General features: G+C 51.3%; 1 protein-coding gene across 2 annotated transcripts in view; it reads right to left on the bottom strand.

Moving 5' to 3' along the window:
• Positions 1–353: 353 nt before the first annotated feature.
• Phf24 (PHD finger protein 24) overlaps positions 354–16,861 on the bottom strand; it is a 27,441-nt gene continuing 10,933 nt past the window's right edge. The window contains exons 3-9 of one of the 2 annotated variants that reach the window (XM_050156016.1): positions 7,949–8,330; positions 7,057–7,242; positions 3,941–4,019; positions 3,454–3,659; positions 2,963–3,123; positions 2,593–2,688; positions 354–2,242 (exon numbers count right to left, since the gene is read on the bottom strand). In XM_050156016.1, coding sequence (XP_050011973.1) covers positions 2,146–2,242; positions 2,593–2,688; positions 2,963–3,123; positions 3,454–3,659; positions 3,941–4,019; positions 7,057–7,242; positions 7,949–8,326 — 1,203 coding nt within the window. In that variant the 5' untranslated portion in view covers positions 8,327–8,330 and the 3' untranslated portion in view covers positions 354–2,145. Of the gene's footprint in view, positions 2,243–2,592; positions 2,689–2,962; positions 3,124–3,453; positions 3,660–3,940; positions 4,020–7,056; positions 7,243–7,948; positions 8,331–16,861 lie in introns of those variants that run through there. The other variant, XM_050156017.1, reaches the window with a different exon arrangement.

Consider the following 16,861-nt stretch of genomic DNA (forward strand, 5'->3'; position numbering starts at 1 on the left):
AGTCCAGGAGCTTTGAGCTTTGTGCTTTCCTTCCTTCCTTCCTTCCTTCCTTCCTTCCTTCCTTCCTTCCTTCCTTCCTTCCTTCCTTCCTCCCTCCCCCCCTCCCTCCCTCCCTCCCTCCCTCCCTCCCTCCTTTCTTTCTTTCTTTCTTTCTTTCTTTCTTTCTTTCTTTCTTTCTTTCTTTCTTTCTTTCTTTCTTTCTTAAATAATGGGCCCCCTTATCAATAAGTCCTGGGGACATGGCTGAGTAGTTTTCATTGTTATTTTTGAGACCAAGTCTCACTTGTGTAACTTACTATTTAGACCAGGCTGGCCTTCAACTCATAGAGATTCACCTGCCTCTGTCCCCCAAGTGTTGGGATTAAGGGTTTATACCACCATACCCAGCTTTAAAAGTAGTAGTTTTTAAAAAACTGTGGGTTTCACAGTGAACCCCAAAATGTATCTTCTATCTGTAACATCTCAGTCCTACATAATCTGTCTCCAGCAGTTTACCACCCTGCTTCTGGGGCAGGCGGTTCCTACAAACAGACCACCCAGGACTCTAGGCAAGGCCCTGGCTTCATTTCCCACTTCACCTGAGCATCACTGGGTGATGGGCTCCTTCTGTAACCATCCACTTTAGTACAAGGGATTTGAGCAATGGAGATAATGCAAGCTTCTGCATGACTTGGCTCAACCCTTTCTTGAAGAACCCTTCGTTGTCAGAACTGGCTATACCTGAGTCATCTGGTTGAAAACAGAAATCCAGAACCTGGAGCCCAGGTCTAAGGGCTGACCCACGCCATATACTAAGGGCTGACCCACGTCATGTACTGACTTGAGAGCTTCAGAACTGGGCAATGGGCTTGGGTAAAGCTTGCTGGCCAACCCTGGTGCACCTGTGGCACTCTCTGCTGGTCCACAGAGCTTCTCAGGCTAGCTGCAGCTCCTAGCCTGGCGGGGAAGACATGAGTTAGCAGCAGAGAGAAGCAGCAGCTGAGGCTACAACTCCATGATGGGCAGAAGGACAAACTCTTCCCCCTTAGGATGCTGACTAGGACTTCTTGACAGTTGAGATACAAATCTTCGCAAGCCTTAGCCGTATCCTCTTCTGATTCAGCACGACGGCTTAGGGATTCCACAGGGCTCCTCCAGGCTATGGCCGAGGCCGGCCTGCCCTCCACACAATGCCACATTTCTATGTCTGCGGTGGAGCTGGGCTGGGAAGCAGGACAAGCCTGCTCTTCTCTCCTCTCCCACGGGATTGTATCCTCATCGACCTCCGTGGCAGCCAGTGAAGCATCTCCCACAGAGGGCTGCAATTCCTGCCAGTGCATCTGTCCCACTCGTGTCCCTAGAGCTTTGGACCATGCGATACCATTCAATAAGTAGGGGCCAGGAGGCTCACCTTGGTTTTCCTGGTCTGCTAACGGCTTGTGAAGCTGGATGACCTAGTTGAAAAGTTCCTAGAATTCTGGGTCTCTGGGAGAGGCTGTCTCCACTTTCTGCAGTGAGAAACCCACAAGCTAGTTTCCTCTTCTGTCATGAGGAATTAGAGTTTAAACACGAACTTGAGGGATGAATTTTCACTGTTCTCCCACAGCACACCTGAGGGACACACAGACACTCACGAGCAACAGCGGCTCATCACAGAAGGGGGTTTCAATGTGGGCAGGGGGCCTCTGGGCATCTCTTGGAGGGGAAGCGAGGCTAGTCTGCCCCTTCCTTTCTACTGGAAATCAGAACTGGCCAATAGAAAGAGTGAGACGAGACCCTCTCATCTATACCAGGGGGTTCACAAAGGGATTTTGGTCCTTTTTCATTGAAAAAAGAACCAGGAGTTTGAAGGCATGGCTACCTAGGCATGTATGTGGCTGCATGTGCAGGTGCACATATATGTACGCATGAGGTGGCAGAGGGCGGGAGGTGGTCCAGTAGCAGGTGAAGATGCCACAGCTCTCAGGGCTTCTCAGTGTGGCATTCCACAGACTGCCTCTGTTGGCAGGGGAACGGTGGCTTCAGTGCCATAGAACTTAGTGACAAATTAAGATGCTGGCAGTGCCCCTTTCCTGTGAGCCTCAGTGCCAGAGGTTGGTTGAGGAAAGAGAAAGGAGAGGAGGGGGAAGATGCCACCGTCCCGGAACTAATCCTCTCTGCCCCACACTATCCTGGGGGTTTCAGGTGAATCGCTCCACTGTTAGGGCGAGCAGCCAAGATGTAGATGACATTCTCTCTTAGGAAAGTGGGCCAGTCCACAGATCTGCAGAGAGAGAGAGAGAGAGAGAGAGAGAGAGAGAGAGAGAGAACAGATTTGTCAGGCTGGGTAGAAAGCCTGAAGTCCTATAAGACCCAATCCTGGTGGCAGGCTGGCCTGGCCTGGCCGGAGCTCGGGGAAGCTTGCCTCATGTCTAATATGAGTGGCATAGGGTGTGCTATGCCACAAAGCTAGCAGATCAGCTGTCTGGCCCTAGAGACCTGGGGTCAAATGTGTCCTTTCGGGGCCTGGTTTCTAGGGTGGACGCTTGCTCTTCTGGGGTGGAAGTGGTAATGCCTTCTTTTATCTATAATGGGTGTTGTGGCTGTATACAGAAGAGAGGGGGGTCAGCTCACCTGGACTCCTGCTCTGAGGGCAGCGGGGTCTTATCTTCACTCTTGCTACTGCTGCCGGCTGGGCTGCTGTCTGCTATGGGACCCACGTGGCTGATGCTGCCAGGCACAAGAACGAACATACAGTTAGGAGCACGAAAACAAAAGGCCGTGAGCCCTCCCTCCCAAAATCTGGTGGACCCATGGACCCAGACATGCCTGTCCAGGCTTTCGGACATGGGGCAGCACAGTCTAGGACAGAGATTGCCCTACGTGCTGCCTCTACCTAGTCCACAGGGGGACCTTCTGCCCACAGAAGAAGCACATGCTATACCAAGGGCGTCCAGATGGAGCAGGCAGAGGGCCAGGGGGGCAGGACTGGCGAGGAGCAGACCTGACACTGCAGGAGGATGCCTCTGCAAGGCGTTTGCAGAACCAGGAGTGCCGGGCATGGTGGCACTCTGCTTCACTGATGGTGCTCCCGCTGCCCCGCGCCAGGAAGGTGGCCCGGGCTCGTTCCCGCTCCTTGACGGTGAGAAGCCTCAATAGAGAGTTCTGGGGAAGAAGAGCTAAGTTAAGGTCTCGAAGGCGAAAATATCTTGAAAACCACAGAGAACTGCACTTCCATGTCCATACGTCTGCTGCCCTCCTTAGATGTTCCCAGAGCCTTTTTGAGAGCCTGACATTTTTAGGGGCGTCCGGTCACAGACGATCTTCTCCAGCAGTCTCCTCGGCCCTGGTCACTGGTCATCTACCACTGGATGGACCTGACACCCTTTCCCGATCCCTGTTCTTGCTTAGACAGTTCCCAATGCTGCCCTAATGTGCCCAGCATGCACCTGAGGCCTCTGACCCCCATGGACATTCGTTACTGCTGCTCCTCACCTGGGGACGCAGCTGCTGCAGCAGTAGGAGAGATTCATGGGACAAGAAGTCGGACCACTCTATGTGGCCTCGGTGTTCAGGGTCCAAGGCTGCAAACTGGCGGGCTGCCTGTTCCTCTTGTTCGTCGCTCAGGGCCCTGTTGCTATCCCCTCGCTTTGCTGCTTGGTGGCGGTAGCGCACAAAGTCGTCCAGGGTCAGGGAGCAATCTGTGGGAGGCAATCTGTGCTGGCTATGCCCACCCCTCCTCAGCCCTGGACACCTTCACTCACCTCTAAGGCACCCTCAGCGCCCCCACAGTCCCAGTTCTCATCGGGTTATACCTCCCATAGCCAGGAGAGCTCAGGGGAGCTGTGGTGGAAGGCAGTGCCTGTGATGGCCACAACCCAGGAAGAAGGACTCACTCATCCCTACTCCCCAAATCCCCAAATTCTCAGGAAGAAAGGGGATGCGGCCGGCCCCTCCTTCTCGGCAGCACTGGCGGCCTTACCAGGGATGACTTTACACCGCTGAAAGGTCTCTGTGAGGCTGTACATCTCCTCCTCGGTGAGCAGCAGGTTAAGGTTGTCCTGAGGGAACACGAAAGCAAAATCAGTGGCTATACAGGCCAGCGACAAACAAAAAGCCCTGGGTCAAGAGGGGTGGGAACGTTCCCCCCAAAGAGACGCCAGGATCCCCCGATCCCAGCCCTCACTCACAGTCAAGGAGACTAAGGCCCTAAAAAGAGGGAAGATTTGCTCTGAGCTATCTGAATTTGGGTAAGAGTCCTCCCTGGAATCCAGATATCTGGCTAAGTCCCTTCAGTAAATACTGCTTTCAAGTTACCATGAGCAAACAAGGATGTCACAGAAGCACCCCAGGAAGCTGCTGCAGGGCGACCCTAGCCCAGATGCTCAGCAAGTATTTATTAGAAGCACTGGCTGTGCCTAATGCACATTTTCATTATGAAAACAAACAGCCCTGCTTCTAGTGGGTGTGCAGCTTTAAGTGGTTCTAGAATGGTTTTGAAATGTTCCTAAACAAGATGAATTTTTATGTTGTCATAGAAGTTTTAATTACTAGGAAGCACTGAGAACTTATTTTGTTGGCAGTCCTATGGAGTCTTTAAATTATGAAAGTTCTTTGTGGAGTAGCAGTGATGCACGCCTTTAATCCCAGCACTTGGGAGGCAGAGGCAGGTGGATCTCTGTGAGTCTGAGGCCAGCCTGGTCTACAGAGCAAGTTTCAGGACAATCAGGGCTACACAGAGAAACTCTGTCTCGGAAAGCCAAATAAATAAGTAAATGATAAGTAATTAAAAAAGATTAGAGAATAAAAGTCCTTTGCAGTAGTAGTTGGTTAACTGTCCTCCTAAACTGTTAGCCAAGAGCATATGCAGTATCACATGGGTACCCACCTATGGGTTTCCCCGAGAACCCGATGACTCTTTCAGTAGACACCTATTGAGCATCTGGCATGTTCTGGGCACAATGGCTATGTGCTCGACACTGTGATATTTGGTGTGGCTGCTGCATGTGACCATGAAGGGGGTGCAAGGAGAAACAGAAATAGATAAGGAACTGTGATGTTCTTCATGGCCTGGGCTGAGACCCTTAACTTGGGCGTTTGTTCTAAGGACAATGGGAAGGCACGGAAGGATGGTTGTCATTGTCAGATCTCTGACTGCTATGGGGAAATGGTTCAGAGGGACAAAATCTCTTAAGTGGCTGTTGTAATGGTACGGGTAAGAAAAAAATGAGTGTCTAAAACCAGAGATGAGAAGAGGGAGGGGCAAAGAGGGGTGTTGGTAGCCAAGCCAACAGAACCTGGTGACCCAGCGGCTGTGAGGGAAGAGGGCCAGGGAAGAGCTGGGACCGGGGAACCGGCGAATGAAGTTACTGTTCACAGAGGTAAGGGATGGAGAAAGAGCAGCTGTAGGCAGAAAGGCAAGTTCATTTGGGGGCATTCTAATCATGAAGTACTGGTGAGACATCAAGATGGGGAAGCCCCTGAGGTAGGAAATTTAAGTCTGGACACAGATATGGGAATCACTAATGTTTAGATAGTGAGAAAGACGACAGGACCCCGAGGAATACAGTGCCCAGAATGGAAACAAACCATCGCTGTTGAGAAAGAATGATCAAAGGCAGCCAGAAGAGACCAGGAGTACTGGATACCAAGCAAAGACTGTGGCAGGCTGTGGCAGGCTGTGGCAGGCTATGGGAGGTGGTATTAAGAGTGGTGATATTTATTATTTGTGAACATTTTGTCTAGTTTCCATATAGTGTATACATCCTAGAAAACAAATGCCAAGAGAAAGAGAAGGAAATAAGGAAGTGTTACCAGAAAGGCTAACAAAGAAGACACCTGAAAAGGCCTCTTTGGACTTGACCATTGAGAGATTATTGATGGCCTCAGTAAAAGTCCATTCAGCAAGGAGCTGAATGCAGAGGTCAGGCTGGAGGGGCAGAGAAGTCGGGAGACAGTGAAGTGCCCTTAGGAAGTATGGTTGTGGATGGCGGGAAGAGAAAGGGATGAACTTGAAGGAAGTCTTTCTGTAAGAGGCCGGCAGAGGCGGCGACAGCAGGACCCTAGCAGAGCCGGGAAGGAAGCAGAGCATTCACAGAGGACAGCAAGGAGACACGCACTGACTGAGGCAGGCCCACGCTGGCAGCAGACCGGTGGCGGGGTTGCCGTAAATGCTGGTGCTGGTGGCAGTGTGTGTACGTAAGGGTCAGGGGAGGGGGGGGGAGGCAAGGACGGACAGGACAGCAGAGCAGGGTGTGTGTTCTGTGGTGTATTTCAGAGTGGGGTATGCAGTAGCTGGAAATAACTTCCAGACTTGGTTTTGTGGATCAGCCATAGGTGGAGAGTCAGAAAGTAGCCCGTTTGCTTTCTGCAGGCAGAGGAAGAAGACAGTCGGCAGCTGCTCAGTGCACTGAGTCAGAGGCTTGGTGAAGAATCCGCAGGACGGCACAGCAGGAGGGAGAGGCTGGGAGTCTACTCAGGAATGGTGGTGAACGGCTGTGAAGCTGGCTTTCAATGGAAACCTAAGTGTCTTTCTGCCATTAAGAGCTGGAAGGCATTTCTACAGAGTTGCAGCGTTATCAATCAATACGGCTTTGCTTCTTAATTCACATAACCACCACTTCAGAGATGCAGAACCACCGCTCCCAATAGGCAGCAGGTCAAGCGAGGACATCAAGACTGAGTGTTTTCCGGAGACAGAAGCTACCTCTCCTGGAAGCACGCTGCTCAGGACGCCAGGTGGCTTTTTCAGGTAAGTACAAGGAACAACAACTACAGACTTCTAGAGAACCTGACACTTCCCTGGGCAGAACTGCTCTTCATCGGTTAGACCTGTTCTTATGATTCCCAGCTGAGGGTGGTTTGCTCCCTCTGGAACACACTTAGGTCCAGCACGTTACAACTGGGCCTGTGTGCTGCTGGCATGTGTTTTGTGTCATGCAATACACCACACAGCAAGGAATTGATTATCTACCTATCTAGCACCCTTGCGTGCACTGTTAGGAAACCCCTTAGGTCACAACTTAGAAGCAGCCATTTTTAAGACTGGGCCTCTGGAAAGACGCCAAGTTTTCCTGCCGTCCTGCAGTCCAGACTCACACAGTAGTAGCAGCTCCAGCCGGTCTCGGTGTGGGCCATCTCTGTCACCTCCGCTGCACTGCTTCCTTGGAGGTAGCCCATGCGGCGCAGACAGCCGTCGTGGAAGACCCTGGTGCAGACGCGGCATGGGAAGAGGCTCTCGGCGGTCCAGACTTCACAGATATCACACATCTCATCGTTGACAACCTGGCCGGAAGGAACAGGATTTGAAAGTACAGAGAGCGAGATCCTACGGGCTGCTGTGTGGGACTGGGTCTCTCTGGAGCCACGGTGAAGGGTAAGAGTGTTCTTCCTGGTGGACGAGAACCAGGAAGCTCTTCTAGCTGCTTAGGGCTCTGTTACTATGTTTCTGAACAGGGATATGACTGGCACTTCATAGAGAATAATCTGTGGACAGATTGTCCCAAGCACTATATGACATTTAAAATCCCAGCTGTCTTATACTATCTATATGCCAGTAGAACCCCCCAGTCATTGTATCTTACCCCAGTTCCCCTTTTCAATTTCCCAAATGTCCCCTACAAGGGTTAGTACCTTCTGTGGTTGAGAATCCATAGATGATAGGATTAGTTCAAGCTTTGTCACGCCACCATTCCTTCCCACTCAAAAGTCCAAGTCTTACACTTGGACTAATCCAAGCTATACTTAGTGTTTTATACTTATGAAATATTGCTTCCCTTTGTGGTACTGGGGATAGAGGGACTTGAACACACAAGGCAAGCACTCTACACAGAGACACATTTAAACCCATCTTGTGGGGCAAGGACTGTTCTGAACCCAGCTTCCTCTTCTGGTTCAAGTCTTACCTCAACCACACCTAGTTTTTCCTGTCCTATTCTTTGATCCTTTTAAAGGCTAAGACAGGGGAATCCTGCCTTAACGGAACACTCACAGGCTCCCGGGGATCCAAGCAGATATCTGGAGGTTTGTCGTCATCCAGCTTCCGGGTGGGTCGGATGAAGGCAGGGGGTGTGAATCGACTGGTCCTGTCAAACTCCTCAGGCTCGACTCCACGCCCATCTCGGAGCCGCTCCCAGGCTGCACGGTTGATGCTGCTCTCTTCCTGAACCACCAGGGCACTGGTCTCTGCTTCTTTTTCTTCCTGTACTTCCTGAACAGAGCCCTCCACAGTGCCGCGGCGGGACCCTGGTAGCTCACCCCCACGTCTAATGGAAGGCCTGTCCCGTAGTCCGTCCTTGAAGGCTGACACAGCCAGGCTCACCTTCTGCACCTGCTCGACGGTCTGCCACTTGGACATCAGCACCCCCATGGCTCTGTGGACAAAATCAGTCTTATCCATTCACGGAAAAGGCAGGTACTATTAAATAGTGCAGCAAGGCATACTGGAAAGGGTTCATGCTAAGAAGTCAGAAGGCCTTGCTTGGTCTACTTCTGACTGGCTGTGTGATTCTGGTTTTGCCATCTGTGGAATGAGGGTTATCTGTGCAGCACACTTCACAGGCTGTCATGAGGATACTGTAAGAAAACGAACCTGGGTAGGGGAGATAGCGCCACCTTAGAGAGCTTTGTGCCGAATGCTTAAGGCCCTGGGCATGACCTCAGCATCACACACACACACACACACACACACACACACACACACACACACACACACACACACACGAATCTCATACAAGAGAGGAGAAAAACAGTGCTTAATTAAGTAGAGTGTACCACACATATGTGGTAACTGTCTTCCTTGTTAAGGAGAGCTGGTCTAGCCCAGGGGCACCAGGTCTCTGCGACTCTGAGGCAGTTGGGGTGGTTGAGACTCTAGACCTCAAGTTTTTCATCTTCTAAAGCAGACTTAACCTATTTCAGGTTTTCTGATTGCAAGACAGCTCCTCCAGTGAGCACTGTGCACAGTTCACCCAGGTCTTATCGAGTGCTGGCTAACTCTCAATCCAGAGTGAGTGAATGAATTTCTATTCTTTTTTTTTTTTTTTGAGACAGGGTTTCTCTGTAGCTTTAGAGCCTGTCCTGGAACTAGCTCTTGTAGACCAGGCTGGCCTCGAACTCACAGAGATCCGCCTGCCTCTGCCTCCCAAGTGCTGGGATTAAAGGCATGCGCCACCACCGCCCGGCTTGAATTTCTATTCTTAGAAGATTCCTGAATTTCTATTCTTAGAAGATTCCTTAATTAGGCAGCCAGGAAGCTCCGTCTCCTCCACGTATGTGGTCAAGGTCACAAACACCCTCGATCCCCTCTCGTGGGTCTCCCACTCACAGACAATAGGCCTAGTCAAGCTCTACGGTGGATGCCTTTGCTCTTCTAAGACTTTATTTCTGCTAACGCTCACATTTTCACCTTTGCTTTTAGACTCTCCAATAAGGTCCATAACTTTTCACAAGTTAAAAGGAATCTCACCCCTGTTCTCTGCAGAACCACAGCACAGCACGGGAAAGTAAGGACGTGGCACGGTGCTTTGCAAAGCTGGTCTACGCCTTCCTATTCTCGGAAGCCTCGCTGGATGATGGCTGGGGAATGTCTGCTCTTAGCAGAGCAACAGTCCACGTCAACCTTGTGCTCAACACACGCTAATCAAGGCGTATTGAACAGTGCCACGTTCATGTCACTAAGCCCTCATCATAGGAAACGGAGAAGGACCGCACCACACCACACCACACCACACGCTTTTAAACACCAGACTCCAAGGAAGAACTCCAGGACCACTTAAAGAGAGCCGAGACAGGGCAGGCAGACCGCCTATCCATGAACCTTCTCTTACAAAACAGTGTAGACACACACGAAACACGGGTGAGCCTGGGAAGGAGACAGTCATGAGAGGGCAGAGGCTCTGTGATCCCGTTTCTGTGAAATGTCCAGGAAATCTAGGGAAATAAACTGGTATCTCCCTAAGTCTGCAGAGAGCTCGTGGGTGGGTGTGCTGCTAATAGGTGTGGCCTTATTTGGTGGTGGTGGGGCAACAAAGGCGTTCTGATGCAGGGGCATGGTGATGACTGCCTAGCTGTGCAAATGCTAAAAATAATTTAGTGCCACACTTTAAATGAGTAAATGTTATGCTACAAACTACATAGCAATCTGGCTATTTTTAAGGATTAAAAAAAAAAGTGTGAGACCACACTATCAGGTCACAGAGGACCTCAGGGAATGTGTGAGAAGCTATCTTCAGTTTATTTGGGGGAAAGTGGCAGCGGGGAAAAGGTAGCGGCAATGAGAGGACTACTATACTAGGCTGGGCAAGAGGCGGAGTGAGGGTTTGCAATGAACAAGAGCAGGTATGACGCTGAGGGCATTTGCTGCCATGAAAATAGAATTGGGGACTTTTAGGAATAAACTGGTAACTGGCTGGCTGGAGGACAGAAGGGTAGATGGCAGTTTTAAGTAGACTAGAAGAAGAGAAGTACCAGCCAGAGAATTGGAAATAAGTTAGAGGATTCACTGGGTTAAGGAACCCTGGGACACTCAGGATTCCCACAGCAGCATGAATGTTTCCCAGGGCTCTCTACAGCTTTTAGGATCGGATCCTTTAAGTCTGTGCCTTACGGCTCGTGAGGCACCATACACTCAAACTTTCCCTCTCTTCTCTGTGTTCCAAGCTCTACTAGTCCTGCTCCAGTCTTTATTTGACATGCTTTCTCTATTTCTGGAAAATAGGAACACCAAATACTGACTCCTCTTTCCAGCTCACTCAAGTGTTATTTCTTTGGGGAAGTCACCACAGTCTCCAGAGTGGAGTGCTCCCCTAGACCAAGCTCTTTCTCTAGAGCAGTCTCCAGACTGGAGTGCTCCCAGACCACACTCTTTCTCTAGAGCAGTTTCCAGACTGGAGTGCTCCCAGACCACACTCTTTCTCTAGAGCAGTTTCCAGACTGGAGTGCTCCCAGACCACACTCTCTCTAGAGCAGTAACTTCCCTCATCATATATTTAATGGGATGACTATCTGATCCATGTCAACTTCCTCTGACTAGTTCACCCTGCACAATACCCACCTCCACCCTAGTGAGGTCTCTGGAACATAATAGACGCTAATAAGCATTTTCAAAACCAGGCATGGCGGCTCATGCCTGTAATTCTAGTACTCCAGGGACTGAAGCAAGATGGCTGCTGTGAGTGCAGGGCCAGCCTGGGATACAGAGGAAGACACTGTCTCAAAACACAAGGTGGATGGCTTCTAAGGATGATACCCAAAGTTGGCCTCCACCTCCACATGCATATATCCGTACACACACACACACACACACACACACACACACACACACACACAGGCCTCTGTACATGCAGACACATACACACAGATAAAACCCAAGCCAAATCTTTGCAGCTAATTGTCAAGGAGTCTTCCTTTTCCCAGCAGAACCTTCCTATGTACCATGCCTGGGGACAGTCACATATTGTTTCCAGAAATATTTACTGCTTGTGCGCACCACAGTGGTACAAATTTCTACTCCACGACTTCCTGTTACTAAGCAAACTCATATATTCTCAATTTTTTTTTTGAGACGGGGTCTCACTATGTAGCTGTGGCCGTCCTGCAACTCACTCTGTGGACCAGGCTGGCCTCAAACTCACAGAGGTCTTCCTGCCTCTGTCTCCTGAGTGATGGGATTCAAGGGGTGTGCCACCATGCCTTGACAGAAACCCATATTCTTTTTTTTAAAAATATTTATTTATTATGTATACAATACTCTGTCCGTGTATGTGCCTACAGGCAGAAGAGGGCACCAGATCTCATCAAAGATGGCTGTGAGCCACCATGTGGTTGCTGGGAATTGAACTCAGGACCCTTGGAAGAGCAGGAAATGCTCTCAACCACTGAGCCATCTCTCCAGCCCGTGAAACCCATATTCTTAAATTGGTAAATTGAGAGGACCTGCCTCTTCCATGTTAGTTTATAAAAATCAGGCTAGAAACTCAAAAGGATAAAAACCCTGACATAGAAAACTAAAGAATATTTTCTGTGAATGTGTCTTCCAGGGCAGTGGTTCCCAACCTGTGGGATCAAAAGACCCTTTATCAGGGTCGCGTATCAGATATTTAAATTACAACTCATAAAAGCAGCAACATGACAGTTATGAAGTAGCGATGAAGTAACTTTATGATTGGGGCACTGTGTTAAAGGAAGGCTGAGAACCGCTGATCAGTGGACAAAGTGGATTCTTTTTAAAGAATAATCTTATTTTTATGAGTGTTTTGATCACATGTATGTCTGGTACCACTTGCATACCCAGTGTCTTCAGAAGCCAGAAAGTGGCAACAACTTCTCTAGAACTGCAGCTACGGATGGCTGCGAAGCACTGTATGGAGGCTGGGAATTCAGCCCAGGTCCTCTGGAAGAGCAAGTGTTGTAACCACTGGGCCACCTCTCCAGGCCCTCAAAGTAAATTCTGATTAAAACATACCTCCCTTCTTCCAATTGAAAATAAATACCAGGGGCTGGAGAGATATCCCAGCAACTAAAGCTCACGAAGGCTCCAAGGTCTGCGCTCAGCACCCATGCGTGGCAGCTCACAAACGCCTCCACCTTCATCTCTGGCCTCCACAGACCCCTGCACTTACAAGCATATACTGCTCCCCCATACAAATAAACAAAAAGCTAAAATAAAAAAGATGCTTTGTTCCTAATATTAAAAAGATGGACGGCACAGGGAAGACTCAAGAGTGTGAAAACCACTGAGGTGTAAGTGTGTCTCTGTCGAAAAAAATGTCCAACATGTGAGCCCATTAGCGAAGGGGGCACAGCCCAAAATGCCGGCAGTGACTGTGGCCTGTGAATGAGAATGGCCCCATGGGCCCACATGTTTGTGTACTTGGCCCCCAGTCGGTGGGGCTGTTTGGGAAGCGTTAGGAGATGTGGCCTTGATGGAGGAGGTGTGCCGCTAGGGTTCTGCTTGTGGATCAAGACGGGAGCTCTCAGCTGCTTTCCCGACTGCCCATTGCCACACGGTCACTCCGTCATCGCGGAGTTTAGCGCTCTAGGGGCATAAGCCCAATCACACGGTCTCTCTCTCTCTCTCTCTCTCTTTTTTTTTTTTTTTTTGGTTTTTCGAGACAGGGTTTCTCTGTGGCTTTGGAGCCAGAGATCCACCTGCCTCTGCCTCCCAAGTGCTGGGATTAAAGGCGTGCGCCACCACGGCCCGGCACACGGTCTCTTTTACAGGTTTCCTTAGTCACGTGATCTTACTACAGCAACAGAAGAGGAACTAAAGCAGGGTCAGAGTTTCAGTGAATGAATGTATCCAGTTTTCACATTTTCTGTTCTATGTTTTACACTTTCCCTTCCTACCCCCTTTCCCTAGTTGGAAGCTAACTTTGGTGTGAGATAGTTTATTGCTTTGGACTATCTGTTAAAGCCTGTGTCTGGAGCATATATTCTAGGCGTTTAGAACATTCACATTCTTTCATAGGCCTAAATGACCTAAAGAGGGTTGCCAGCATTAAGGGTGTCGAGGAGAATGTATGTTAAAGCTAGACTATGGGGTTCTAGATGGGCCTATGACCCCAACACTGCCTGGATGCTTCATGGGCAATAGCTGTGTTCAAGTCCCCTAGAAACACAAAGAAGAGGAATGTTAAATCGACACACAATCCTTCCCTGCTGTTTTTCTTTTTAAAAAGATTTATTTCTTTTTATTTTATGTGTATGAGTGTTGTGACTGCATGTATGTGTACTCTATATGCATTACCCACACAGGCCAGGAGAGGGAGTCAGATCCCCTGGAACTGGCGTTACAATCAGTTGTCAGTCACTATATGGATGTCAGAAATCAAACCCTGTCCTCTGGAAGAGCAGCCAGTGTTCTTAACCACTGAGTCATCTCTCTGGTCCCCCTCACTGCTATTTTCAATACATCTTATTTAGTTAAAGCTACCTGCTGGGTGGTGGCGCACGCCTTTAACTGCAGCACTCGGGATGCAGAGGCAGAGGCAGAGGCAGAGGCAGAGGCAGAGGCAGAGGCAGAGGCAGAGGCAGAGGCAGAGGCAGAGGCAGAGGCAGAGGCAGAGGCAGAGGCAGAGGCAGAGGCAGAGGCAGAGGCAGAGGCAGAGGCAGAGGCAGAGGCAGAGGCAGAGGCAGAGGCAGAGGCAGAGGCAGAGGCAGAGGCAGAGGCAGAGGCAGAGGCAGAGGCAGAGGCAGAGGCAGAGGCAGAGGCAGAGGCAGAGGCAGAGGCAGAGGCAGAGGCAGAGGCAGAGGCAGAGGCAGAGGCAGAGGCAGAGGCAGAGGCAGAGGCAGAGGCAGAGGCAGAGGCAGAGGCAGAGGCAGAGGCAGAGGCAGAGGCAGAGGCAGAGGCAGAGGCAGAGGCAGAGGCAGAGGCAGAGGCAGAGGCAGAGGCAGAGGCAGAGGCAGAGGCAGAGGCAGAGGCAGAGGCAGAGGCAGAGGCAGAGGCAGAGGCAGAGGCAGAGGCAGAGGCAGAGGCAGAGGCAGAGGCAGAGGCAGAGGCAGAGGCAGAGGCAGAGGCAGAGGCAGAGGCAGAGGCAGAGGCAGAGGCAGAGGCAGAGGCAGAGGCAGAGGCAGAGGCAGAGGCAGAGGCAGAGGCAGAGGCAGAGGCAGAGGCAGAGGCAGAGGCAGAGGCAGAGGCAGAGGCAGAGGCAGAGGCAGAGGCAGAGGCAGAGGCAGAGGCAGAGGCAGAGGCAGAGGCAGAGGCAGAGGCAGAGGCAGAGGCAGAGGCAGAGGCAGAGGCAGAGGCAGAGGCAGAGGCAGAGGCAGAGGCAGAGGCAGAGGCAGAGGCAGAGGCAGAGGCAGAGGCAGAGGCAGAGGCAGAGGCAGAGGCAGAGGCAGAGGCAGAGGCAGAGGCAGAGGCAGAGGCAGAGGCAGAGGCAGAGGCAGAGGCAGAGGCAGAGGCAGAGGCAGAGGCAGAGGCAGAGGCAGAGGCAGAGGCAGAGGCAGAGGCAGAGGCAGAGGCAGAGGCAGAGGCAGAGGCAGAGGCAGAGGCAGAGGCAGAGGCAGAGGCAGAGGCAGAGGCAGAGGCAGAGGCAGAGGCAGAGGCAGAGGCAGAGGCAGAGGCAGAGGCAGAGGCAGAGGCAGAGGCAGAGGCAGAGGCAGAGGCAGAGGCAGAGGCAGAGGCAGAGGCAGAGGCAGAGGCAGAGGCAGAGGCAGAGGCAGAGGCAGAGGCAGAGGCAGAGGCAGAGGCAGAGGCAGAGGCAGAGGCAGAGGCAGAGGCAGAGGCAGAGGCAGAGGCAGAGGCAGAGGCAGAGGCAGAGGCAGAGGCAGAGGCAGAGGCAGAGGCAGAGGCAGAGGCAGAGGCAGAGGCAGAGGCAGAGGCAGAGGCAGAGGCAGAGGCAGAGGCAGAGGCAGAGGCAGAGGCAGAGGCAGAGGCAGAGGCAGAGGCAGAGGCAGAGGCAGAGGCAGAGGCAGAGGCAGAGGCAGAGGCAGAGGCAGAGGCAGAGGCAGAGGCAGAGGCAGAGGCAGAGGCAGAGGCAGAGGCAGAGGCAGAGGCAGAGGCAGAGGCAGAGGCAGAGGCAGAGGCAGAGGCAGAGGCAGAGGCAGAGGCAGAGGCAGAGGCAGAGGCAGAGGCAGAGGCAGAGGCAGAGGCAGAGGCAGAGGCAGAGGCAGAGGCAGAGGCAGAGGCAGAGGCAGAGGCAGAGGCAGAGGCAGAGGCAGAGGCAGAGGCAGAGGCAGAGGCAGAGGCAGAGGCAGAGGCAGAGGCAGAGGCAGAGGCAGAGGCAGAGGCAGAGGCAGAGGCAGAGGCAGAGGCAGAGGCAGAGGCAGAGGCAGAGGCAGAGGCAGAGGCAGAGGCAGAGGCAGAGGCAGAGGCAGAGGCAGAGGCAGAGGCAGAGGCAGAGGCAGAGGCAGAGGCAGAGGCAGAGGCAGAGGCAGAGGCAGAGGCAGAGGCAGAGGCAGAGGCAGAGGCAGAGGCAGAGGCAGAGGCAGAGGCAGAGGCAGAGGCAGAGGCAGAGGCAGAGGCAGAGGCAGAGGCAGAGGCAGAGGCAGGCTGATCTCTATGAGTTTGAGGCCAATCTGGTCTACAAAGCGAGATCCAAGACAGCCAGGGCTCCACAGAGAATCCCTGTCTTGAAAAAACCAAACCAAACCAAACCAACCAAACAAAGGAAACCCCCAAACTACCTTCTAATGATTCTCCATAGTGATTCAGAATCATCAAAACAGTTCTGTGTATAGTAATTGTACAAAATAATGGGTTCCATTATGCTTTTCCAAACATATAACAGAATGTACTTTGAACATACTCACTCTTGATTACCCTTTCTCATCCCTTTTCCCATTGGTCATTCCTCTTTATGAAAACATCCCCTTCTACCCTGACATCTTTTATAGAAGTCTACATTCAAATATGAACGAAAAGAGGGAGCATCATCTGAGTCTGTCTTACTTGTTTAACTTGAAGGTCTCTGGCTCTACTTATCTTCCTGTAAATACTTTGCTCTGCCTGAGAGCCGAATAAAATTCCATTGTGTGTAAATGCCACATCTCATTCCCCGTCCATCTGTGGACGGGCATCTAATAACCTGACTACTGTGAAGAGTGTAGCTGGACATGGGGCACACACACACCTTTAATCCCAGCGCTCAGAAGGCAGAGGCTGCCAATCTCTGGGAGTCTGAGGCCAGCCAGTCTACAGAGTCGCTCCAGATTAGTTGAGTCGAATAGAGAGACCCTGCCTCAAAACATATAACCAAAAAGGTACACATATATCTCAATATCTCTACTTTTTTGTTTGTTTGTTCTGAGACAGAGTCTCTGTGTAGCTCAGGCTGGTATGAACCTCCCCCATATATATATATATATATACATACATATATGTTTCTTTCTCTTTCTCTCTCTCTCTCTCTCTCTCTCTCTATCTCTCTCTCTCTCTCTCTCTCTCTCTCTCTCTCTCTCTTTT

The sequence above is a fragment of the Alexandromys fortis genome, unplaced genomic scaffold, assembly GCF_014885135.2.
Source record: "Alexandromys fortis isolate MF-2015 unplaced genomic scaffold, M_Fortis_MF-2015_v1.1 scaffold_92, whole genome shotgun sequence".
NCBI classification, from domain to species: Eukaryota; Metazoa; Chordata; class Mammalia; order Rodentia; family Cricetidae; genus Alexandromys; species Alexandromys fortis.